A 27,053-nucleotide genomic window follows, 5' to 3' on the forward strand; every position below is an offset into this window, starting at 1 on the left:
TGCTCACTCCCAGTTGAAGTTTACTCTAAAGAGAATTCAACTGTGCATATTTAAACAGCAAAGAGGTCCACTTGCTTAATGGTAACATGTAATTTAAAAACGCCACTAACGGAAATTAGTCTTTATGTTAGTTACATTCATTATAATCCTTGGAAAAACATGTACAGAGCATGCAACAATATAGTGGTACGTTGAGATCAAAACAATTGTATCTCAAAACATCACTGACTAAAAACATAAATCCATTCTAGCCTCCTCCAACAAGCAATAAAATTTTCATTTAGTAAGGAAATCAACGCACAAAAGTAACACATTTCAGGATAGAAAACATACACAGAATGAAATGATGGTTTATTCCTAAAATGGTCATGAAGACACAAACAAAGAAGACTTTCACAATGACTGAAAGTGACTCGGTAAACTACATTAAGATTTTTTTTGCAGAGGATAAATAATATATGCTGACTATTGCTTTACTGTCTGTCTACATTTGTTGCTTCACCGTTTTCAAATACTGTCTGTTGCTCAAAGTGTTAGAATACTGACTCGGTCCCATCCATGACGATTTGCATCATAAGTTAGCAATAATTTTGGGAACAAATGTTGACCATTTGCCACAGTGCTGCTTCCAAACATTTAAAGTGAACGCTACAAAAGACATTTCGTGAACAGAAAACAAAATCAGCTGACATTGCACAGTTGTGTTTCTCAATACAACATGGTAAAAATAATTACAGTGTCTTGACAGATATTGCCCCCATTCTTTGATCTTGTAATTATCACCACGGAGTTGAATAATTACAGTAGCAGCAAATTACAATTAACTGATTGTGTGACTTACGGGGGACTCCCTTGGATAAGAGTGTGTCCGTGAGTGTAGATTATTCCTGTGATAGACGAGATCAGATAAATAGACCAACACATTCAAATCACAATCCATATTATTTGCCTCTGTCTCAGGAAGTGCTTCTTCATCACTTGGTGTCCTCTGGTGTCATCTTCACTAGAATCCAAAATTAATCACAATTAACTGATAGGTGGCACACACAAGATTATGTGTGTGCCACCTATCAGTTAATTGCATTGTGATCTAACGCAACTGTGCAATAAGCAGTAAAGGGGGAAAACGTTTTTTTTTCCACTGATGTATTTTTTATTCAGATGCGTGACAGAGAAATCTTCAGATCACAGAAAATTAAATTTAAGATGATTAATAAGTAATTAGTAACTAGAAAGACATCTACCAATAAAGTGGGCTTTTCTTGTATTTACACTGATACGTTTAACATTTTAGCATGAAACACATACAGTACTTCAGTCAAATAAAACCATTGTGAACTTTATTGCCATCTTCAGATATGAAATAAATTCCGCTGAGAATTAAGATAAGACGTGTGGGTGAGCAGCCTAGACCTTTAATCCATGCCAGTTGAAATAAAGCAGAGCCATATGGGTGGCAGTGGATCAGGAGCAGTGATCCTGAGGATGATACAACCCCAGTTGAACCTGTGTGTGTGTCTGTGTGTGTGTGTGTGTGTGTGTGTGTGTGTGTGTGTGTGTGTGTGTGTGTGTGTGTGTGTGTGTGCACGCGTGAAACATATTTACACTGCATCTGATGTTTATCATTGCACCATGTTTGCTGCGCCAAACTGCATGAGCAGAAACGCTGCTCCATTCATTGCATGGAAATGCAAAAGTTTTGTGACCTCTCCATAGGAATTACTGAAGTGCAATTTTCTATCACTGCGATTGGCTGGCAATCAGTTCGGGGTGTCCCCTGCCTACTGCCCCAAGTCAGCTGGGATCAGTTCCAGCACGCCCGTGCACCACGTGAGGACACGTGGTTTGGATAATGGATGGATTTTGTATCCAATATACAAAAAGACTTGAGGTACTTATCCTGTTGCCTTCTTATTAGGAATGTGTCTGAGAAGCCAACAATCAACAGCAAACTTTAATCAGGGAAGATATTTCCCCTTTACCATGGAAAGGATGCTGATGGGAAATAATTTTTCTGCAATCATCTTTTTGACAATTCCCTCAAGTACATATAAATAGTACTGTAATGCATTCGGGATGAGAACAGTCTAGACACACAAGGTTAGTTGCTATGTTGTCTCTGGTTGCTTTTTGTTGGAAGGTTATCAATCTTTAAGACAAGAGACGCAGTTCTCGTCTGCAGAACAGCACGTACACATTGAGGCCCGAACGACGCAGTCAGACAAACACACTGTTGCACAAATCCATGACCAACGCTTGGAAGTCCCAGAGAAACTGGCCCTTCTCTCATCCTTAGGATGAAAGTGGGAGGGTGGGGATAATGCATTATACATTCCCTCTTCTCTCCAACTGCTCATTATGTTACAGCCACGGCCACAGCTTCAAAACAGATCGTTCCTAATGAGACCGAAGCTTGCCGCATAACCTCGTAGTCACAGGTGACACTTCGACATAACGCAAAGATACATTTTGTGATATCCCTCAACTGCGGTTATGAACACGTCAAAAGAACTCATTGATCACTTTGTATCAAAGCTTTTTGAATTGAATCTCTATTTTTAGTGCATGTGAATTTACGTTCGGCCGTGTTGTGATGTGTTTCTGTTTTGATTTGCCGGGGTTGCCACGGAACCTACGAAACGTGAGGTGTCGGTGTTAATGGCAGAAGTGGAGGCCTGTTCTAATGGCCAATACATGCAGTAGCTGCAGTTTCAAAGTCTTTGAACAGATTTAGAGAATAAATGCCTTACTTAACTCTGGAGTAAACAGATAGATTGGATAAGATAAACACTGATCTCGTTATGTTGGGCCTAGGAGAAGTCGGAATGACAGCAGGTCTGAGCTTTAGAGCTTGTTGATATCGTAACACGAGTCTTTGGTTCCTCTCGTGAGACATTGTGGTTTCTCTTCCATTTATTTGGGCATACTAAAGATGGGAAATAGGATGCCACTGCGGATTGGTGTATCACAATCACAGCAATAAACATTTCCTTGCATTTATTATCTCACCACATTCACACAGCAGAAACATCGTCTCCTCCGGAATGCAAGAAATGTTGAAGAACTGGAAGGAATAGAAAGAAGGGGACAAAGACTGAAGTGAGCAGGAGATGAAACCGTGATATGGGGGGGTGGATGATGACAGAAGCAAATAGAAGAGAAGGGAACTGCAGCCATTTTACACCGAGGTGTGCGTCTAACGCTGAGAGACAGAGTATGTTGTACGTGCGATGGGATGGGGCAGTGTGTACGGGAAGAGCAATAAGGCCAAGATTCTTGGAGGAGACTCACTCTCACTGTCACATCAATCAGACGACATAACATACACACACACACACACACACACACACACACACACACACACACACTCGACACAGCCTCCCTTCTCCTGCCTTCTCTTCATAGCGTGGCTAGAAGAGAAGCACTTTTGTTTCAGAGACAATTTTAACCTCGTATTAAATAGTATCACATCGTTTACATGTAGACATCGAAAGGAGAAGATTGATATCTCGCTTATGTCGTTAGTGGGTGAAAAATATATGAATAAGCTAAATAGGGGCTTGTTTAAAGTTTTGTTTGTAGTGTACACCGAGGGAAGACTTTGGCAGCCCCTGACTGGACATATAACAATTGGAGGCTATCCTGATAGAAAAAAAAACATTTGGGATATCACTGCATATGCAAAATGATCTTTGAAGTGATGGAATCCAAAGAAGAGGCGAACATACCCTGCATATTTTTTTTTTTTTGACATGTTACTCAAAGAATACGCATGCTCACAGTTGTTCTCCATCAAGTTGCACATGAGAGCCAATCATTTTGGGGAAGCCAGCGACCGCATAAAAGCCATATTTTGATTTAACAAGTTCTGAGTGTGTGTAAATTGGATGACTCTGCCTGGTAAGTTGAGCGCCAATTGCCAGAGTGCACTTAAATGAGCCATTTGGAAGGAACTCAGTTGTCCTAGGTGATATAGAATTCTACTCAACCCTTGTATCACTCCAGTTACATTGCTAAATACAGGATTAGTCTCCCCCCCCACACACACACATTTCAAAAACTAGCTTTTCATCATCGTCGTCTCTTATTTTGCTAACGCCTTGTCCACGCCACAATAATCGTCATTATTCAGTATTAGAAATGAATTAGTTATCCTAAATTATAATGGCACTGTCCGAGTACTGTAACTGCCAATGCATCAATTCCTGGGAGGGTGAAACATGGAAGAGACCCTGGAAAGCTCTTTTAAAATGAATCTTGTGACTTTCCAAGGTGTGTAAAATATACCCGTTATCACAAATTTATGATCCATCTTCATTTTATATGCACTGGCGCATACACACACACACACACACGCTCACAGCTCCAGGGTGTGCCCAGCATCAGCACGAGTACACTTGCTGCCTGCTCTCTTGCTCCTTGTGTCCTTATTGGTTCCTGCCAAATCTGGCCATCCAATCACATTAGGCGAAGCGAGTGTGTGCACAGACTTGCAAATAATCTGCGCTTTTACAATAACAGCACACAACCTGCACAGCCATCTATCTAGACGACGACATTTCCTGCTTTGCTTTGTACGCCTCGTATTCTTCTTCGTCTTGGGTGGCGAATGTTGGTTAAGGGTCTCAAGGGGTCGTATTAGTTTGACGTCAACCTTGAGTTTTCCAACCCACAATTAGCATGTGTATATGCTATCGCCTATACCTTACATAAATACGTCATTGTATACATTTTCAAAGGAATATCATGATACACCAAATGTGCACCAGATTCTATTTGCATCTATTTCTTGTTTTCCTGAGCCAGTGGTTCCGCTGAGTGGGGGCTTCTAAAGCTGTTGTGAATTATTAAGCAGAGGTGAATTATGGGGCTGCAGCGAGCGAGAGAGGGCGAGAGAAAGAGCGAAAGAGCAAGAGAGAGATTGAGCAAGCGAGAGAGAGAGAGAGAGAGAGAGGTCTGGACAAAAATAGGTCAACCTAGTTGTGGCAAACCAGGCAAGTAGAAATGATTCTCTCTCTGAGGAGGCGCTGTGTGTGTGTGTGCGTGTGTGTGTTTGTGTGTCAGGGAAGGTTGCATATTTGTCAGGAGCTCTCGAGCACTTATTTAAAGCAGACAACAAAGCTCCCGCCTGTATGCCAGTCGCGTTGTATGTCAAAACATACGAAGTACATCTCGTCCATAAAAGGAAGCTATTGTGGAAACGCAAACAATCATTATGAGTGTGACAAAACACGGTGCAGTGGTAATTTGACTTGTGAATTAAATTTGTCGTGTAGCCAAGCTTGGAACTGAATGTATCCTATTAAAATGAATGGAAATCCCTGTTGTATAGAAGACCCCCAAAAAAACATTAAAAGAGGATATAAGTAAGTAAACTGGGTTTATAAAGTGAAATTAATGTATGTTGGAAGAAGGCAAAAGTTATAACTAGTATTGCAATTGTGCCTTTAAGGGCTGTTTAAAATTTAGCTTACTTTATTATTTAGCTTAGTTCATGTAAGTGTCTGGGTGTGAGATCTTTGCCTGCTCCTTGCAAGTGTTGTCATTTTGTATTATTCAATAAATTATTCTTTTTCACTCGAGCAGCGGCATATGTGACGCTTGACCAAGCAACTGCTCGAAAGCTTTTAAGTTGGGGCATGCCTAACTTCGACTTTATTTTACATGATCAAAGTTGCAACAGTCAACCAGAGGTTCTTTTTCAGTAACTTGGGATTGTAAATCAGTCAACATGAAAATATTTAAAAATCTACAATACTTCTCAAGTTATTTTTAAAATCCATTTTCCAATTAGAAATCATGTAAAATTCATTAAAATATTTTTTTCTCACCTTCGTAAAACTTGTGTAAACTGCACAGGCAATCCTTTAAGGTATAATTTACCATTCGTAACTGAGTTAGAGTTAGAACTAAAATGAAGTAAAAGTCATTCTTTGAGTTTGTCAGATATGCCTAAAATGAATGAAGCCTTTAATCTGGTTGCCAGAAGCCAGAATAAGTCATTTTGAGCTCTGTGTTTGCTTTTTGGATAAGCTCTATGTTTACATTTCAGTGTACTCATGAAGCGATGGCTTTGAAACAGAGTTTGGACGGTTGCCATCATATATTTTCTTTTTGCCATCACTGGCGCTCAAAGCCAAAGAAAAAGTGGTCAGTGGCATCTTTTTTGTATATTTGCTTGATTGATTTTCCATTTTTTTTCTTTTACATCCGCCTCACAGTGCAGAGGTTGCGGGTTCGATTCCGGCTTCGGCCTTCCTGTGCGGAGTTCGCATGTTCTCCCCGTGCCTGCGAGACTTTTCACTGGGTAATCTGGTTTCTGTTTGATAGTAGGTCATGAAAATGATTAGGATGTATGTGACTGCATTTAGAAAATGACAATAGATGATCTCCGAGCCAGTCTAATTACAGCGCCCCCCCCTGCGCCGTTTCCCCGAATAAATAAAGAACAGAGATTATCGAGAGATTGTTGCAAATACATCAAACATTCCTTTGACTGTTTCCAGTGAAGACAGACTGCTAAATGCATTTCTGTATAATCAACTTGCTCTTGTGACTGCTATTTACATCATAATCCCGCAAGTGCGATATTGCAGCACAGTTGAGTGGTTCAACAAGAGTTCAGAACAAGAAGAAGCTCTTACTGGTTGATCTTAGAATTGTAACCCCTTTTTTTTTTTTTTTTTTTTAAATAAACCCTTTTACTGTTAATTCTCCATGCACAATTACTGTAGCAAGTTCTGGGTCAACTTTAAATGTCCTTATATTAATTGTCTATACCAAATGATTAACTCCAGATCTTTTCAAGGTGTATTAAAAGCCTGACTGACATCAATGTAAAGATGTTTTGGAGGAGCGGGAAAATGTATTGCTAAATCGCAGGTACAGTGGAACCGAAATGTAAAGGACTGATTTGGGGAAGGGCCCATCTCCTTTGTGACATCACAATAGTAAAAACAATCACAAAATTATGATTTTGTACTTGCGTAACTAAAATGTGAATCATAACTTTTTGTATATTAAGAAAATAAATTGAAGTAAATAGTACACCAAATTGGGATGAAGAGGACGAATGGCACCATTTCCAGGGACTGGTCAGTCCGTATAAAACCTTTTGTTTTTTAAATATGTTTTTCAATGATATTAATTTATATTTTGATACAGTGCTATTTTTCTTGACTTAAAGCACATTAAAAATTTATTTCGGGGTGCTTCTTTTATTTGATTCAGTGAAATTGCCTTGATATACGAGTGCATTGAATTCTCAGCTTTGTTAAGGAAGAAAAGTCAACTTTGTAAGTTCAGGTAGTTTAGTTTGGCACATCTGTCGCATCTGAACGCAAGAAAATGCACTTGCGCGTTATCTGTGTGTACGCACGTCTGCGAGGGGTGATGAGGTTTATGTGTGTGTGTGTGTGTAGGCAAATGTAAGCGAGCTCAAGAAGGCGGGGCGAGCGAGGAGAAGCATGACCTACATTTGGCAAAGCTCATCGTATGAGCATGAAACTGCCTAACATCACCCCAGAGCTCTTCAGCATGGTGCCATGTGATTGGCTGCTTTCAGCTCCAGCCTGACAACAGCACTGGCATCACCCAGGGGGGTGGGGGCAGGGGGGTAAAGATGAGGATATGGGGCGGAGGCACATACATTTAAAAACAAATAAATTTGGGGGGGGGGGAAGAGGACAAGGTCAGAGTGACACTCGTGTATAAACATATTTTGAATTGTTTACATTTTAGTCTCATATTGGGAGTGGGAAGCTGTTTCTGCAATGGAATTTTTATTTTTGGTCAAGGTTATCATGTGCTTAAGATAAGATACGGAATGTATCAATGATGTGCTTGTCATGTCATATGCACTTTTCTGATTTGTGTACTTTTTTTATTAGCACGGTGGTATTGGGGTGGGGGCGTCTGGGAAAGAGTGACTGATGGGCGCCGACTTTGGTGTAGCAAACAGTCGCAAAACAGTGCCAATTTGAAGCACAACACCTCTGCAGCTGGCAAAGACACAAGTGGGCATGCACACACACACACACACTCACACACTCACACACTCACACAGACGCACGCACGCACACACACACCACTTTGACAATGCGCCTCCGCCTTTCTCTTTCCCAGAGATCCCCAGGCACAAGGCATTGTGGGATTCTCTCTGGCAAGGCTCTGGCTCTTCACAGCTTTAATCTTTAAGTTGTTTCCATAGAAACGATATGTTCACTCAGTAACTGTCAGATGGCTTCTAAAGCAAGACGTATGTAGGGGAATGTCCTCAGTGAACACGAGCCCTCGCCCGAGCCAATGATAAAGACGACATCTCAATCACTGTACAGACTCATTGATCCCGATTATAAATAATGCCATGAAGTATTGAGAACGCGGCACGCACTACTTCAATTATTAATTTCCTTATTCCTGGAGTCTGAATTTTTTTTTCCCCCGGCACGATCCCAGCTCATTTATATGCTGTACATTTGCTGGTTTGCCGAGGACACTCGGAGCGTAGCTAGTGTTATCTAAGGTAGTCTCCACCCTCTGCATCACATCTTTTTTTTGTTGTTGTTGACAGTTTATAGTCAATTCCAAATTTATGCCTTCAGTATTCTTTCTTCCTATCTGAGCGAGATGACCTGGAAGCGTGCTTAGGAAAGATGCCAACTTTAACCCACCTTTAAGCACTTGAAACTACTCCTGAGCCTTTAAGCAATATTTGAGGCAGAAGGTCACCGATGACAATGACCCACACTATGCAAAGAAGGTAGAGAGAACAGAAACTAATAAAAACAAATTATTTAAGGAGAAAACGTGTCAAGCTATGAGTAAGTTACTGTTAGGTTACTATGCTACAAAACAATAACTTACAATGCATTGTTGTTGTTGTTGTTGTTTTTTTTTTATCCAGTAAAAGCAATTGGGAAGAAATTTGCATTTGCAATAGCTGCAAACAACAGAAAAAAAACAAAGCAAAATAAAAGCAATTAAAAATACATGCAAACTGTGCAATGCGACATCCATATTTAGAATATCATTTCTTGCAGTATTTACAAGCACATTGCATTACATCATAGAATAAAAGTTCCCTAATAGGCTAAAAACAGACGCAGTAATCCCGCGCTAACTTTTTAAATGATGACCTAGTGAAACAAATGAGATTAATTTGATTAATAGCTAGAGTGCTTCAGTCGTTTGGGACGGGAAATTGAAAAGATGAACGAACCAAAAAAGTTCAAACTTGTGAACGAAGATAAATGATCAATGAAATGATAAAAAATAAAAATGCTTGGGTGATGGTACGCATGGTGAGTAGGAGCCAAAATTATAATCGTCATCATAATAGTTTTTTTATAGCCCATAATTTACGCCATAGGAAAATAGTAAAATGCCAACTACTCGGGGCAGTAAAAAAAGTTTGGATTGTAAAAAAAATATATACCTATTTGATAATAATGATGATAACGCACAAAAAGTACACACACACAATGACCAGCAGAAGGAGTCTTCCCCCAAACACAAGCACAAGTCCCCATTTTTTCTGCCTGTGTCCGTTTCCATGGAGACACGGTTAAAAATAACACGGGCTTGTTTTGTACCATTTCTGCAACATAGCTGAGACATAAACACACAGGCAAAACAATAACTTTTGGGCATGGCATTTCTCTTGCACCATTGTCTTTTGGAGAACTTAATTGATCCGAGTATTATTTGAAAAAAAAAAAAAAAAATCTCAAGGCACACCACCTAACAAATATGTAAGGGGAAAACTGTATACCTACTGAAAAAATGATCTCATCTGAATTTACTCACAAATCTACTTTGTGTGACATCTAGACCTTATTAGTCGAATACAGAGCTATTATTCTATTTTTGTATGAATGGCAACAGGTAGATACGCAAGGTCATTAAGTCTCACCACCCTATGGTGTTTTGTGATAACGCTATGCTGATAAACAAAAAACAAAAAAGTCCACAAATCCAAATAGGAGTAGCTGTTGGCCAAGTAGAATAGCGCAAAAGAGATTTGAATAATTTCCCCCTCTAGTTTACACACAACTATAATTCAACCTTTATCGGAACACTGACGTAAACCTGGACAGGGGAAATACTGCAGGGGCCTCAAAAAGCTTGCGCATGGACGTATCACACAACATGAAATATGCAAATATTTACTCCACAGTGCTGCTTTTCTAAACAAATTTGAAGACGTGGCAATACATCTATTAATTTTAGACATTCAAGTAAAATGTCTCATAGTTTTATACATTTTAATCCACACAGAATTTTTTTTTAATTGCTCAATTTTATTGTCAAGTGGTGACATGAAAGAAAATCATCCTGATCCAGAAATGGTTTTAAATATATCTATAGTTACATTTTTTTTCATGCAAACACTTGACAAAATAAAATTGAGCTAATTTAGCCAAAATCTGTTTTCAGTGCAGTGGTTTATTTTCTACCTTTTACAATTGTTACAGCTAAATAAATAAATGAATAAATAAGAACTGTTGCATGACGATTGTATGGAAGTTTCATGGAAGAAAGGCCGCTAATCATTTGTTTCTCTTGAAAAATAAAAACATACGTACACACTCAACATTTAGTGACTTATTATATCAGTCCTATTTATTTTGATGTTTATCCACAATGAGTGAAATCTATTTTGCCACTAGGGGGCAGTATAAGAACTTTCAGAAGCAATAGTCTGCACACGCAGGATCATTTCCCAAGCATCTAACCTGTATTTATTTTGCCCGGCTTGCCAAGTCTCTCTGATGTAACAGTGATTTAAAAAAATAAAATCAAAAAATAATAAAAAGGCTTATGCCGGACATTGTGACTCAGCCCTGCTAACCAATACAGACAGGCTATTAAACATGAATTTAAATGAGCGTTTCAATCGCACACATTTGTTGTGCCCAAAATGATTTGTAGGTTGGGGGCAGGCAGTGGGGGGAATTTAGAGGGCCATGAGACAATAGTGCAGGTGTGCAGCACAAAAAAACAAGATGGGTAAGGAGAGTTAGATACACAGGAGCATTATGAATATGGATGCAGAGAAGTACAAAGGCGCATCAGGGCTGCACTGAAAATTACAAAAGAGAATCATGGTGACTGAAGTTGAAATTTAACAAGAAGGAATTATTTTAAGAGGTAAAATTGTTTCATGAATTCAATTGACTATTTTTTTGGATTAATTGTATTTTATAGGACGTTTCATCATGACGTCACACATACTTTCTCTAACATGTTGATCGATGTTTGAGCAATTGGGAAAATTGCGTAAATGGCTTAAATGATGACTTTAGTATTTTGTCCTGCAGTAGTTGCAGTTTGTGACGCATCAGTCGTGTCATGTGACGGGTTAGTGTCACATGACGTGTCTCAGGTGTGAATGGGGAATGTGTCAAATGTGCCATTATTGCTCAATGAAGTCACCAAACATATAGCCATTACTTTCCAAGTTGCTGCTGGCATAAAAAGTGACACAAAAAAAATGTCCAAATTGGACCCAATTAGCCAGTTTTCACCCTCATGTCATGTGCAGCAGATGTCTCGACTGTCTTTCTGTCAAATTTTGTTATTCACTTTAAAAAAAAAAAGTGCTTACTAGGTTTTTGGTTGTCTCAGCAAGGCATGGTTGAAATTGCAAAGTTCCTCAAGACAACTGCCAAATTGCCAACGCTACAAAATGTACTCCAAAATCAGTGACAGCCAGAGCTCCAGATTACAACAGATTACGAGCATGGACCTTTCTCCTTCTATGTTTGTGAAAAATGTCGCTTCTTTATCACACCACTGATTTTCAATTTCCTTGTGTTTTAATAACTACTGGATTTTGTGAGTGTCTGATTCACGCACGTTTTGTCCGGTCACTTACTGCACAGAAGAAGCATGTGATACTCTTTCGGAGTCGCATGTGGTGGATTAATGCATTAATGCTTGGTAGTTGACTGCACTGAGCCAAACTCATGCACCGCACCCCACCCCATCACGTATTACTGCATCATGAGGAGATTACGGTCATGGACAGGCCATGCCCAGGCGGGACCCTACCATCGCACTCAAATTATGGGGGGTGGGACTCATTTTGAACCAAAGCTTTTGTGATATAATATTAGTTCTTTAAAGTGCAAAAAAAAAATCCAACAACTGAAACAACAAAAACGCCTTTCGCTTTTTGACTGAAGTGAGCAAGCAAAGTCATTTTCAATCAGATGCTGGGCCATCTGATGAGGAGAGGGGAAAAGGGGGGGGCAGAAGGTCGGCGGTTAGTTGGGTTGCAGGGAGCGGTTGGCTGTGTGACTGCAGATGTTGCTTGTCTAAATGTTTCGCTTTGCACAGAAATATTTGGAGCTGAGTTTGCGAGTGATTTAAGAGCTGCCATTTACAGAGAAAGGGATGAGTGACAAATAAAGAAGGGAAACGGGGAGCTGCTAATTATGGCTTTGGCTTGTCTCGGGATTGGCTGTGCCCGTATGCCATCTAAAGGTAGGGATGCAACCGTTGTTCAATAAATTGTTTCATAATGGAATTAATGTTTCCCAAAGGGTGAATCATAGTGTTCTGTGGACAGAATGTAAAACAAAAAATCTACTAGGTGTATGATCCGCGTCTTCCTTGGTCAGTAGATTTTACATTTAACAGTCGGTAACCCGTTATTTGATTTTAGGTTTGATTTAGAAATAACAAAATTCAAATACAGATCGATTTTCCTCATTTGTTGTCTGGAAAGAGGAAGTAAAAGACGGATTGTTTTAAAGGAAAACAAATAAGCACGAGACATTAAAAAAAACAAAAAACAACGGCTCTTATTCCCGAAAGTTGCCACTGACAGCTTTTCTCAACTGACCAGGAGATGGCGACAGCGTGGAATTCAAACTAGACACTTGGAGAAAATTATTATCAAATAAGAAAAGAGATAAAACAAGTTGTCAAGACTTTTTTATTTTATTTATGTTTTTGTTTTAGAAATAAAAGCTTAAAATCAAAACTATTGTTCGTCTTTTACTAACTCTTTCCTAACAATAAATGAGAAAAACTGTATTTAAATCTTTATATTTCTATCTTAAAACTAAACTCAAATAGGTTTTTCCCATATTTAGTAACTGCTTCTAAACGTAAACTCAAACGAACAAAAAAGACACATACCATATCGAAATTAAATGTAGTTATTTTACCATAACGGCTTTACCTTTACTGTCCGGGTCAAAAATATAAAAGGAGTAAAACTACAATAAAAGTCATTCTTTCACTCTGAAATGTTATCTAAAGTAAGGGGAAAAAAATTAAATATTTAAAATCTCATTCTTTCGTACGACTTTCTGCAAAATTTGTGCGGACTGAAGCTGTTGCAGGTCATATTTGATCCATATTTGTGGATTGCAGATTAACCAAATAGTAAGATAGTAAATAGAACAATAGTAATAAAATAGTAAAATAGTTCTGAGAACAGAGCAAAGCTCCAAGTGGCCATCAGAAGCTCTTCAGCTTTTGTTCTCCCGTAAAAAAAACTGACCAACTAGTTCTTCCAGAAATGTTGTGATCACAACTGTATGCAACAGGAGTCTGACAAGGTTTTGCACTTAGTGCTTCTTGACCCAGATACACACTAATACGGCCTCACTTAATGACTTCTATATGCCAACATCTTAACTTGTCTCAGTCCAGTCCAGTTTTGACTATTGAGTTTCTATTCATGCATTATTTATTTGAATTTTTCACATCTTAATCTTGTATTGTGCCTATTTTTTTATACTTCATTACTGATTACAATTTATTACGTACTCTACATGTTAGTTTTTCCTCTCTGAACTGGTTCAACAAAACTCAATGCAAGCTGCTATTTATATGCCGATGACTCACGGGTCTATTTCTTCTCAGACAACAGCACCATTTGCGGAAACGCAATCCTGTTTTACAGATGTTGAAAATGAGCGTAATGAAGATCAGAATCCAAATATCAGGCAACATTTTATGCGAAGGATTAAAAACGAGTTATTAAAATCGACCAACAACGTATTCATCATTTGTGACATGAGGCAGAGTAATTGTGGGCATGTGTAATTGCATGTGATGCAGGGTATGCCAACTCCAGCTCCAATTTAATCATCACAGATGGCCCCCGATGATCCCATAATGTAGTCGTGTGCGCCTTTAGACGAAATGTTACACGTGCACTGAGGTGAAATCAATGTTGGCTGCTGTAGTTTCACATCAACCTGACTGACTTGCTGCACGCACGCACACACACACACTCAGAAATGAAATGGTACAAAATTGGATGCCTTTTGAGAGCAGCCGGTCAACTTTGATGTTTAAATGACACAGAACCAAAACGACTACTTGGCATTTGAAGCCGACTTGAGGGCTCGGACTATATGAATTTTTAACGTGTGCCATATTTATTAGCAAAAACACGCTGTGAAGACTTTCCATAAAATATGCTCACAACCCAGGTTAAACCTTTTTCCTCCTTGATATCTGATATCCATAGATCTTAGAACAGTCGAGATGTTTGACTTTGATAACTACTTTCCTATTAGTCAGGGCTGGGGTGCCATCTTGTGGCGTCTTAAGGTATCATAGAAAGAGCACCGAAATATGTTGAGCCTATCAATAGGTGAGTCTTTGAGTGAATCACTGAGGATAGGATAAGAAGAACTACTCCCACGCCACACAAGTTTTTCCGTCACCGACTTGGCATGAAGATCCAGAACAAAATCTTTGTGAAAGCACTATCATGTCATCATGTCTTCCTCTTTTCTCCCTCATTTTTCAGCTGTGTCAAACTTGGATATAGAGAGCAAGTTGTCAGTTCACTATCAGGCCCCATGGCACCAACAACACAACGTATTCCATCCACGCACCCGACCACCATGTCTGGAGGAACTGCACAAAAACTCACAGTTCAGCCTCCGAGCCCTGCGCAGAGGTGACAATTATCCTGATCTGGAATTCGGTAATAATGTTCATTTGGACGGACATTTTCATGCGTGCGTGTTTGTAATTTTCAGACGAAAAACTGAACGAGCCACCCACGAGTCGGGAGAAGAACAAGGTGACTATCTCTGTCTCAACGGCGCCCCCTATACCCACCTTCCCCTCACCGCATTCCATCAGACGGCAACAGAGAAGTCGGCTGGCACGAGCGGTAAGGCACAGCAAAGAGCATGCAGGGAAGGGGCAGGACATTTTTCACACTGTTAGTTTGCTCGCCTACAGTTCTATCAAGGTTAAAATAATAATTGAGAGCGTGGAGGAGGAGTAAAGTTTTGGTTTTTTTAAATGGGGGGGTTCATTGTTGATGATGAGCATACGAGTACCAAAGACTTTAAGACAAGGCCTGTAAATGCGAAGATGATTAGACAGAACGATAAGTAGACAAACGAGAAAGGAAACATAGCAATGATGACATGAGCTCAAATTTTACATATATATACTTTTTTTTCTGACTATAATCAAACTGACCCAAAATTTTATTGTGGTGTTGCCATGCAGCAAGAAAGAGAAGAGCGAGAGCGAGAGTTAGACTATCAACCTAGTAAGGTAAAAAAAAAAAAAAAGTTCATTCATGTGTTAACACCATCCCCTCATGTACTGTAAAAAGTGTCATTCCATTTCAGATTCAGTTCCATTGTTTTTTTGTTTGCTTTATGTTTACTGAATAATCTTTTGAAAACGTCCAATGTTTTGCTTCTTTCAGGAGAGGACAGTGAGAGAAACAGAAATCCAAACCATTCAAAGAAAAGTAAGAATGAGAAGCGAGACCATTTGTCCATGAAAAGATATTCAAAGCATACAGCATCTTTTGATGTGGCGAGGTTCTGCACAAGATATTAACTGTTTTTATTGTGTAGGAGAGACCGGGGAGAGAAGCGGATATTCAGACGATACAAAGAAAGGTAAGGAAGATTCTTAAAAAAAAAAAAAAAAAGCACTTCAAACACTTAAGCAATGAGGCATCGTTATTCTCTGAAGGATAGAATAAAAGAATCTAAACAAGGATTTCGGTAATAATAAGGACGATAGTTATATAAGAAAGTAGGACACACAAGGACCTTGTATTGTGATCCGGGAACATTTTTTATTGAGTTGTTTCTAATGCAATGAAACTCATGAATTCATCTTTTTATTTTTATTATTCTTCATTACATTTTTTTTGTCTTTTCTTTTCTTATATTATTCATTTATAGTTTGAGTGCTTTTACTCACTTCATCCAATTGAGGGATGCATCTTCATTCCGTGGAATAGAAAGGTATTGGACCTGTGTTGTGTGTTCAACTTCAGTGTATCCCATTTGTTCTGCTATTATATTTATGTTGGATTCATTCATTTTAGTAGAAACATTCCAGAGTTGGAGGATCCACAACTGGACCCCATTAAATTTCAAATATTCCACCCAGAAACATGCACAATTTGTGTAAATTATAGTTATCTTGAGACAATTGGTCAACTGCTTAATCAGTGGCGGAGCCCCCCCCCCCCCTCTGAAATATGATTGGCTCCCCCAGGTCCCAGACCAGATATTTGATTTGACTTTTGGGTTATTTTTTTTATACATTTCCATCTATTCCCCCAAGAGAACATACCTACATTGAATCTTTATAATAAAATTTTGGGGGTTGTTAAAATATTTTGTTTTGTTTTGTGGAACCCCTAAAAAATCGTTTGTCTGCCAGTGTACTTAATATTCAAATAACAAATAGTTCTTGAGCAAACCACTAGATGGTCATATTTTTCTAGATATGTAACTGAACGGACGCCTTCTTTCCTATTTTAATGCTTGCTTGTTGCGGTTGACTTTTACTTGAAGGCTACCTCAACGGGCGAGGGCGATGACGATGAGGTGTTAACAGGTCACAAAACAAAAACCTCAGCACATGCTGTCCCCTCCACCCAGGACAAAGCGACCAAATGGTCGAAGGAAAATGTGTCCCACTCCGATCAGAAGACAACTTCGGATGATTCTCGTGCAGTCTCTTCCTGTATCATCCCCATCAATGTAACAGGTAAAATACAAGAGTCAAATTTGACCTGGTTTTATATTTAACAACAATAAAAACTTCTTTTATCCTGAAATTTGATGACTCTTCTTACAGTGAGCCATTTATTCATTCATTATCTGGATCGCATGTCCTCAAAATGAAAATATTTAATAATGACATTCTTTTTTTTTTTCCCCAGGAGTTGGATTTGATAGAGAGGCTAGTGCACGGTGCTCCCTTGTGCATTCCCAGTCAGTTCTTCAAAGAAGAAGGAAATTGAGGAGGAGGAAGACCATCACTGGAATACCCAAACGAGTACAACACGACATGGGTATGTTTGATCGTATTATTTATCACTGCCTTATTTGCTTGAATATTAGTAGATGGGTCTCTGCGGTGTCTGTCAAATTTGGGGCTAGGGTGGGGGCATATTTCTGTTTGCCAATGCGTCCGCTGCATGTACCACATGCTCAGATCTGCACACAAGACTAGCTTACTGTAACTTGGTGACATGCCAATTTAGATTCAGGGTTCTTCACTTTTGCACTCATGTGGCATACCCAGCAAGTAGATGGCAGCATTTTCTTATTTGCATGAGACAAAACTCCACTTCCATCACATAGTATCTTATTGAATATATATGTTGGTAAAGTAAAATCTTTTTATTATTATTGTACTTGGCACTGGTCGTACCAGGAGTTAAAACACAGGTGTTAAACCCAAGGCCCGGGGGCCAGATCCATCCCGCTATATCATTTTATGTGGCCTGCAAAGGCAAATCATGTGTGACAACTCAATGTTACTTGTTAAAATACCAAAACGAAATTGTCTTCCCTTTTAATAACCATGAGTTATTGCAACAATTTCTGTTAAAACCTCACTTTTAAAACAATTTTGAATTTTTTTTTTTTTTTTTTTTACTGAATTCTGTTGTGTGTATGTGATAATCAAAGTCAAAGTCTGCTTTATTGTCAATTCCTGCACATGTTAAGATGATAATAATCATGAGTATGATTATTTGTATTATGTCTTATATAGTATGATATATTAGTAGTATGAGATAAAAAGTCAATAATGGCCCCACGAGGGAAATCTTAACTACAATGTGGCCTGCAACAAAAATGAGTATGACACCCCTGAGTTAAAAGAACCGTACACCATAGTAGAACTACCAAAAAACATTTTCAAATATCACGTTCCTCTGGCTAAATAGGGTTATCAATATGTTAGCAGGATCCTTTTCTGAAATAATTTTATAATTGTTTTAAAATGATTAATAATCTATGAACCTACCAATGCATGTGCCACAGACGCAGTAAATGTTGCTACAATTTCTCTGAAAAGCTTTGTCAAATATATAGGGGCACCAAAACATCTGAGCTATCTCCTGGTCCACCTTTGCTTTTTTTATTGATTTATTTTTTCATATGCATGCAGTCTTCCAAAACAATGTACAATTGTAATGTACATTGTACTATATTTCCGCAAAAAAATATGCTGTCTTGTTATACTCTCAACAGTTTTACTTTGAGACTGAACAACACCAAAATTAGCAAAGCCGAATATGATAAAGCACATTATTACAGTCTAGTGGTTCACCATCTCTCCTTCACATCTATCCCATGTTGAAAGTGACTTTAACATGACATTACTGAGACTCAGCATGCTATGTCATTTTACATTCAGACTCAGATGAATCACCAGTAGCAAGAGAGCGGACAGTAATTGTCCATGCCAATCCGCACCAACTCTCGCTGTGTCACGAAGACTTCTCAATTAGTGGTCGCCTTCACCACACTCGAGACTCTGGCTGCCAAACAGATGATTTCCTCATAGCATGTAAGTTCCTTTGAATGTTTTCTCATGTCATTCCTTACCATTTGTCCACCAGGTCATTAAATTAAATACCCGCTTACACCACCGCATTAGAATTCCTGATCAAATTTCATACCAATTTACTGTGGCTGGTTATCTCCATGTCAACCTTTTACTATTGCTACATATATTACAAAACAACAAACATCAAGATTCACCAATTACAAATGACCATCCTCATTTTAAAGGACAGTGAACCCACACTATTCACGAGGGTAGCAAACCTGGGCGAAAAGCAAACTTATTGAATAAATAAACTCATCCTTTGGCATTTACATTCAAAAGAAAATGCTGTGAGTAGACTACGTTTTATTTGGAGCTGCACTGCGAGACGAGGCAAAACCACTTTCTGTTCAACGACCACCAACAAAAATGGGGAGGGGGGGGAGATTAAACCTAACAAACAAAAACAATACCAACGTGATTATGCAGGGGTTCACTGTAGCGCCAGCACATGAATTCAAATGATATTGTCATAATCAAGTGATGTAACGAATGTCACCCTCTGTCCCCATGGTATTCTCTTCAGGCACAGCCGCTCCTTCCAGGAGACGCATTCGAGCTCAACGAGGCCATCAGGGAATACCGGCATCTCTTTCCCACTCAACAGGCAACATTTCTTCCCTTGGTGATCAGTCTGACTCGACATACACAAGTACCGCAACCCACACTGGACGTTTGCGATCTCGCAGCCTTCCACGAGAAGGCGGTCGCCTGATGGATAGCGATGAGGACGACGATGACAATTACGATGATGATGATGACGAGGATGAGGAATTGTCACCGTACGAACCAGAGGACTTTATTCCCCCTGGTCCGAGTCCGAGGCTGAAGATGATGATGATGAAGGATGAAGAGGAGAGCACAGATGACCAGGCAGCTCCTGAGCCATTGCAACTAGGAAGTTTGAAACGGTTGCAACGATCTGGGGAAAGAGATCGGGGAGGAGGGAGCCCAGAACATTGCTGGATGGAGAGAGGCCGGTCTCGCTTGCCCCGCAAAGCTGACATGGGCAGCTGCGAGATCTCTTCGAGTTCCGATACGTTTAGTAGCCCGATTCACTCTGTGTCTACAACAGGAGTCCTGAGTAGCCATGTAGACCCCAAGGAAGACCATCAGTCATCCAGTGGCAATTGGAGTGGATCCAGTTCTACCTGCCCGTCCCAAACCTCCGAAACCATCCCCCCACCTTCTTCTCCACCACTTACAGGCTCGTCTCACTGTGACTCAGAGCTGTCACTCAACACCGTACCCAATGCCATGGATGAGGGCTTTTCCTTGGATCCCTCATACCATTCTGAATTGAGACCTCAAGGACCAGGCCACAGGTCAAGCTCATTCACATCCTCAGCAACAGATCAGCTGGATGACGCAGGGGTCAGTACAGCTAGCGAGGGGGAATGGGCATATCCTACAGACCAGGACCAGCTTGACCCAGACCAATACCATGACCACACCCAAAACGTATGTCCAAGCCAAGACTACAGCTCCAAACAATCGCTAGAACAAACATGTTTCAGTGAAAAGACCAACATTGCTGACAAAGACACTGGCTCTCATTGCTCATCTGATGCAGAGGGTTTGTGTACATCTGAGCAATTTGGGAAGAGTAATAAGAGTTGCGGACACTACATATATAACTATGCAGACCAAGGGACTGATTGTGGTCAATCCGACATTGTCACACCACCTCCCATTTCCCATGGAGTTTACTCCCCAGCCTCGTCTGAGTACAAAAGAGGCACTATGACGCTCGGGAGGCCCTGTCGCCCACTGAGGAAACCCAAACTAAAACCTCCTCCACCTATGCGAACGTCCTCCCTGAAAGAGCCTAGTAGTAGTGTTGACGTAGGAACAGACACACAAGCAGATCAAGACCAACCAAAGATGGTTAGTGAACAAGACCTGACATTGTCTTCCACAGATATGAAGTTGGAACTGGAACTGGTAGGCATTCCAGAACCATTGGAGACGTCTTGTCTTGTGGCAGAGCCTATGGGAACGTGGGTAATGGGACTAGGAGAAAGCGTAGACATCGTAGAACCCATGTCCTTTAGCTCAGCAGATACACACTCGTTTAAAGATGAAGGAGCTGTGCAATCAGACTATGCAGACCTCTGGCTACACAATACTGAGGTGAAGTCCAACACTTGTGAGTACAAATCCCTGTCAAACTCAAGCACGGCGACAGGCACAACTGTTATGGATTGTATCAAGTCACCAGACAGCTCGTCCTCCTCTGACACGCAATCCCAGACTCTTTCCCAGTCTTCTGAAACGAGAGCTGCTAGTCCACCCAACCCGCCTGGAGACTTTAAACTTGGGTCACCGGAGAAGTTGGCTGGCTTGGCATCCCCATCCAGCGGTTATTCAAGTCAATCAGAAACGCCAACTTCTACTTTGCCCTCAACTTCAGCAACATTCTTTCCGGGCCCGCTGTCTCCCTCCACCGGCAAAAGAAAGCCCAGAGTGCCAGAGAGAAAGTCTTCTCTTTCATCCTTGCAACACCTACCGAGAGACGGAACTTCTATAGCCTCCGCTTACAAGAGAGACCCAGACTTCCCACCGCCACCTTCTCAGCTTGATCTTAATATTCTTCACAGTGGCTATGTCAGACATACGCTGTCACACAGAACACAACACCTGCACACACTTCACCACAGCAAACACAGAGTCGCAAATGTTATTCCCACAGGAACAAAGACATCGGTCCATGAGACATTAACTAGCAACCCCCCACCATGCGCAAACACCACCGCTTTGATTCCAAACGCTAATATGTTGGCCATAACTCCATCAATTCTACGTTCAGTGCAGCTCCACTCTGTCAGCAAATCGAGTAATACTGTGACCAGCTCAGACCTGGAATCTGCAAGTGGACCAGCAACCGTTACCAAACCCAAATGTCCTAGTGGGGCGACTCTAGCACCGCCCCCAATCAACACCAGGCCACTCCCTCCTCGTAGACCGCCGCCGAGACCTCCGACTCAGGACCACACCTCCTCCCCCGATCACTCTCAACCACCTCCCCCTGGACGTCACCCTGACGGGCCTCCTTCTTACGAAAGCCTACTACTTAGACAAGATCGATATGGGCCTGGAACCTTCTGGTCGATGACAGCGTTCAGGACTCGTTTGGACCCATTTTCAGAACTCTCAGATGACAGTTCGCCTTTGCATCGGCCAGTGCCACGTGCTCCTCACCCTTCACCGGTGGATCTACACACACATATCCGCTCACACACAGAGTTTAGAGGGCTCACACATTCAACTCGCGCGCACCCAGAGTTTCGGATCTTAGGAGAGCGTTCTTTTTCCCAAGATGATGATGATGATGAAGATGAGGAGGAAGAAGAAGAACAAGTAAAAGAATCCCAGAGGGCCACATGTCACAAGGTGGGCATGCGAATAGATCACCCTCCCCCTCCAGCCTACGAGTTTGCAGGAGGATCCCACCTGGACTCAGGGCCCTGGACTAGTCCAGTCAAAGTGCCTGGTACCACAGTGGAGACATCGCATCCTTACCTAATCAGCGATGCCAGGAGGATAAGACAAGTGGTGCAGGAAGAAGAAGAAGAGACATCAGGTGCTACCAGAAGTGCCCATCACCTGCTGCCACAAGAAAATAAAGATGACTCCACCACTCCTGATACAGAAGACTATTTCAGTAAAGGTAGGCTTGTGTCATGTAAAAAAAACGGAAATGATCAGACATCAATTTTGTGTGCTATACATTTTTTCTGTCGCAGATTCCACACCTACTGATAACTCACTTTCCCCTTTGACGGATGACGCCAAAGTTGATGACGATATTATGACATCACCCAACAAGTCCAGAACAACCGAGGATTTGTTTGCCATGATACACAGGTGCTGTAAATCAACCACGATACACTTAACGTAGAATTCATGTGCTCAAAGATTCCCTGGAAAATACCTATTCGTCAATTACCGGGAGGGGGGGAGGCAATCATATTTCCCACGACCCCCCCTGTAGCCCCACCAGTGGCATGTCTTGACTTGTATGATGAGCACAAATTTTGTTCTACCAAGTCAGATGTTCAGCTACGTTACAGCAGATTTAGGTAGAGAAGCGTGAAATGAGTGAAATCCCATTTGTCATTAATGTGAATACAATATAGCATGTGTATTATTTGCTTGCTTCTTGATTCAAACTTTTTTTTCATTCAGATCCAAGAGAAAGGTCCTGGGCCGCAAAGATTCGGGAGACTTAAACGTGAAGTCTCGTCTCTGCCCGGCAGCACCAGTGAATCCTAACAGTGTCACCAATGCCATTATGCCAGCGCCCCCTCCGCTCAACACCCCAGCCACCATAGCCACTGCATCTGGGTCGCAACGCGTCCCTGTCCCAATCTACCGCAGCGCCAAAAAATCCAGTACATCCAATGAAGAGTTTAAACTATTGTTGCTTAAGAAAGGCAGCAGATCTGATTCTAGTTACCGCATGTCAGCCACAGAAATTCTGAAGAGCCCTATAACTCCAAAGAGCCACGGGGAATCCATCATAGAAGGTTCCATCGGTCAAACTGAAGAGAACCTCCCGATGCATCAGGAGCCACCGCTTTCCAACTCGGACCCCATCCAGATACCAGGCCTCTTTCCCAGGGCCAACTCTGAGAGCTTCACCCCCAAAATACTGCCTATGACCGCTGCATCTCGACAGGGACGTTCTCGGGTTCCACCAGTAGCCAACAGTAGTCGTTATAGTACTCGTAGCCGCCTCTACACTGCTCCCATGCAAGCCATTTCTGAAGGGGAGACAGAGAACTCAGATGGAAGTCCCCATGATGACAGATCTTCATAGAATTAGTTGACCGATATTCTTTTTTTTTTTTTCAAATGGCCCCTTCCTACTTTTATAATATTGGGTGTCTCTTGATGCCTTTGGTCTAATGCACCCCAAAATCTGACTGTTGCTAAAATGTGCCCAGTATTAGAAACTGCAATGGAACTGTTGGGTTTCAGATGTTCTAAGAAACTTAATGACAGTCATTAAAAAAAAAATGTTTACCTTGAAACTATAGAAAAAGAATAAATCCCTCGTAGATAAAATATCTATTTTAATTGAACTGTCTTTTTATATGCGTAAAAAGAATACAAAATGAATTTGCAAAAGAAAGATAAGGTGACATTTTGTGAAAGGACTGCATGTACAAGCACATGCAAGAGTCACTGATATTTGTACTTCCTGTCTTGTTTGGTGTGGGTGTGTGTGTGCTGTTGAGGAACTGCTTTCTTTTGAAAAGAAAAATTCATACAAATTGTAACATTCTTGCAACTGTTGCTGCCCAAAGCAGAAACCGGACTTTGCATTCTAAACAAGCAAGGTTTATCTTGCGCGTAGGTTACAAAATGCTCCCAACACGAGTTTTTGATGATTTCCATCAGCACACCAGGGAGCATACCATAAAACGACCTCATATTTCTTAACAGAAATGATCTTATGAAATTTAATATGATGCATGGATTTTTGTAAAACTTATCCAAACTTATGCTGAAGTTTCATCATGTTGCATGACCAGAATGGAAACATCCCCTAGATTCTCAACTGTCAACATTTTTTTGTGGTTCCTTCGTATCATATGGAAAATGATCCTGTGAAAAGATTTTGTGACTGATTGATTTGTAACACATTTCCATTGACCCAAATGATTTTTTTCTGGGATTCTAAGGAGCTATAGTAGACGAGGGGTCCATTTGTGGAAGACTTTGGGACAATCGCAGTGGCCTTTCTTTGCTAGATTTGCTTGTGTTTAATGTGACCCTACGTGGACCCTGGCCAGAAACATATTTTAAACGAACCGTGTCATGCTGTTCTAACTTGAAGTAGAAAATAGAGCGTTTTTAAAACGCACCATTCAGCGCAAATGGTGAAAATGCTTTAGAGGGTCCAAAATCGGGTTGACCAGAGAGTCAGTCGCAAAGCTTTCCAATAACCGACCTCTCTTTTGCACTTGATGATTCTTCAAGAATATTCATAAGAAGTTATATCTTATAATGAAATTCCATATGTATATTTGTATTGAATATAAAGTCATATCTATGTAAAACGAGAAGACATTTTTTAACAAGAGTGTAGCAAAGAAGAACAGGTCTCACTGACAACATGACATACAAGTCTTAAGAATGAACACTGTTCTCTCCTAGTTGCCTATCCTTCATTTGCACTGACCCAGTAGCACCAGACAGGTGAGAGCTCAACCCAGTAACTGGTGTGCACCATTTTGTCTAACCTAACAAATATTTGTGTGGAACACACTGCCCAAGTTTTAAAACCAATTCTTTGGCTTTGGACTCCATTTCATTTCGAGGTTACTTTCCTATGGTACATCAGTGCATTTATTGAATCTCCTCGAGCAGCGATTCTCAAACTTTTTACCCAAGTGCCACCTAAAAAAACTACTTAGGTTCCCAAATACCACCATCATGACCAACATTAAGATGCACTACTTGGTCCAAGTGTTCATTAAAAACAACGCAGACAGGTTTTATTCTTCAACTAGTACCACTCGGAAATATGTATATATATATGTATTTTTATTATTATTATTAAAGCATGGGCCAGTATCAGATTCTGACAATATGACCTTGAGCAAAGATATTTCAGTCTTGCATATACAGTACGGCTCTAAAGAATATTGTTCTGGGAGTAAAAAAAAAAAAAAAATCATCTCAAGTTACTATTATATAATATTTGGTTAATTGGTAAAAATAAAATAAAATCAATGTTATCCCCCGCAGCGAAATAAAAAGATAGTACATTAGTAAACGAGTAGAAAATTGTCTTTTCCACTCTCTGGAGTAGAGTCAGAATGAACAGAAGCCGATGCGGTAATATGCTTATCGTATTTATTCACCAAACGTAGACACACTGGTTGCAGACATTATTTTCAAGCGCACCGTGAATTTGAGTAATCGCTGGCACTCATAAATGTGATATATTGGGGGTACCGCTTCCTCCAGCAATCACTCTTCAAAAGCGTGTTTTGCATAGCCTTTCTCTACCAAGTCTTGGTATAAATTCCCAAAAGAGCCAATTTTTTGTATGCAAGGGCAAACCTCAGGCTCACTGACCGCTTGTACCCAAAATGAGATGGGTCTTTGAAAATGTAACATTTTAAAACCCTTGGTATTACTTGAAACCATTAATTGGGCCATGCCTATTATCAACATTATGCATAGTTTGCACATTTACCCCAAACTTATAAATATAGACAATTAAAATATATTGCACATGAAAGTAAAATGAAATTGCACCTAAAAAGATCAAATGCAAATGTATTCAATTTCAAAGTTAAATACAACTAAACTGTAATTGGGGAGTAATTATTTCACGTACCACTAGAGGGAGCCCACATTCCAATACGCACTGCGAATCACTTGAGTGTTAGCTGAGGAAAAAAAGGACCATCAGTTAACAGCTTGAACTCTCCCCTGCCTGTCACAGCAAACATTACTCACATTCAGAGACCGCACTTCAATAGGAACCATTCACTGTATTCTGTGAATACCTCAACAAACATATTGTTTTACTGCAAATGCAAAATAGACAGATAGACAGATAGACAGATAGACAGATAGATAGATAGATAGATAGATAGATAGATAGATAGATAGATAGATAGATAGATAGATAGATAGATAGATAGATAGATAGATAGATAGATAGATAGATAGATAGATTGACAGACACATACTCAGCGAACCCGAACTGCAGAACTGACACTGTGTAACTTGGAGTGAGTAAAAAAAAAAAAAAGCTGTGAATTGCGCATACGAATTTCACCTTCATAACACCCACATGGCTTCATGGCACTCCTGACCATTGTTATTATTTGTCGTGTTTTCTATCGCATGCAATAAGACACAAATGACGAAAGATATAAAGGCCACCACCATATGATTATTTTTATCTGAGGGATGTCTCCAGATAAGAAAAGAATTTGTATTTTTTGTTCTAATGTCAAGTTCAATGGTGTGTTCAATAGATGTACAAACTGTCTGGCTAATTCTGTTCTGTATAGTTGTGATCACGACAGGGGTTTATCTTGTACTGTATATCTTACTCACTGGACAATCATATGTTTAAGAGACTGAAAAGAAAATGACCGTATATAGGAAAATCGAGACACTTGTGGTGCTGGGTCCTAGTCTTGCTTGAGCTGCAAAAG

The 27,053-nt window shown here is 40.3% G+C and overlaps 1 protein-coding gene across 1 annotated transcript; it reads left to right on the plus strand.

Moving 5' to 3' along the window:
- The first annotated feature begins 12,274 nt into the window (after nt 1–12,274).
- Nucleotides 12,275–25,455, plus strand: nhsb (Nance-Horan syndrome b (congenital cataracts and dental anomalies)). The gene is made up of 13 exons (XM_085906815.1): nt 12,275–12,489; nt 14,780–14,932; nt 15,015–15,151; nt 15,499–15,546; nt 15,704–15,748; nt 15,858–15,902; nt 16,194–16,256; nt 16,815–17,010; nt 17,186–17,317; nt 18,673–18,825; nt 19,391–22,534; nt 22,611–22,731; nt 23,053–25,455. The coding sequence occupies exons 1-13, from the start codon at nt 12,441–12,443 to the stop codon at nt 23,684–23,686; spliced, it is 4,920 nt and encodes a 1,639-aa protein (XP_085762941.1). The 5' UTR covers nt 12,275–12,440; the 3' UTR covers nt 23,687–25,455.
- The last annotated feature ends 1,598 nt before the right edge of the window (nt 25,456–27,053 follow it).

Source organism: Syngnathus leptorhynchus, chromosome 3 (assembly GCF_054491065.1).
Source record: "Syngnathus leptorhynchus isolate UIUO chromosome 3, UIUO_Slep, whole genome shotgun sequence".
In the NCBI taxonomy this organism is placed as follows: Eukaryota; Metazoa; Chordata; class Actinopteri; order Syngnathiformes; family Syngnathidae; genus Syngnathus; species Syngnathus leptorhynchus.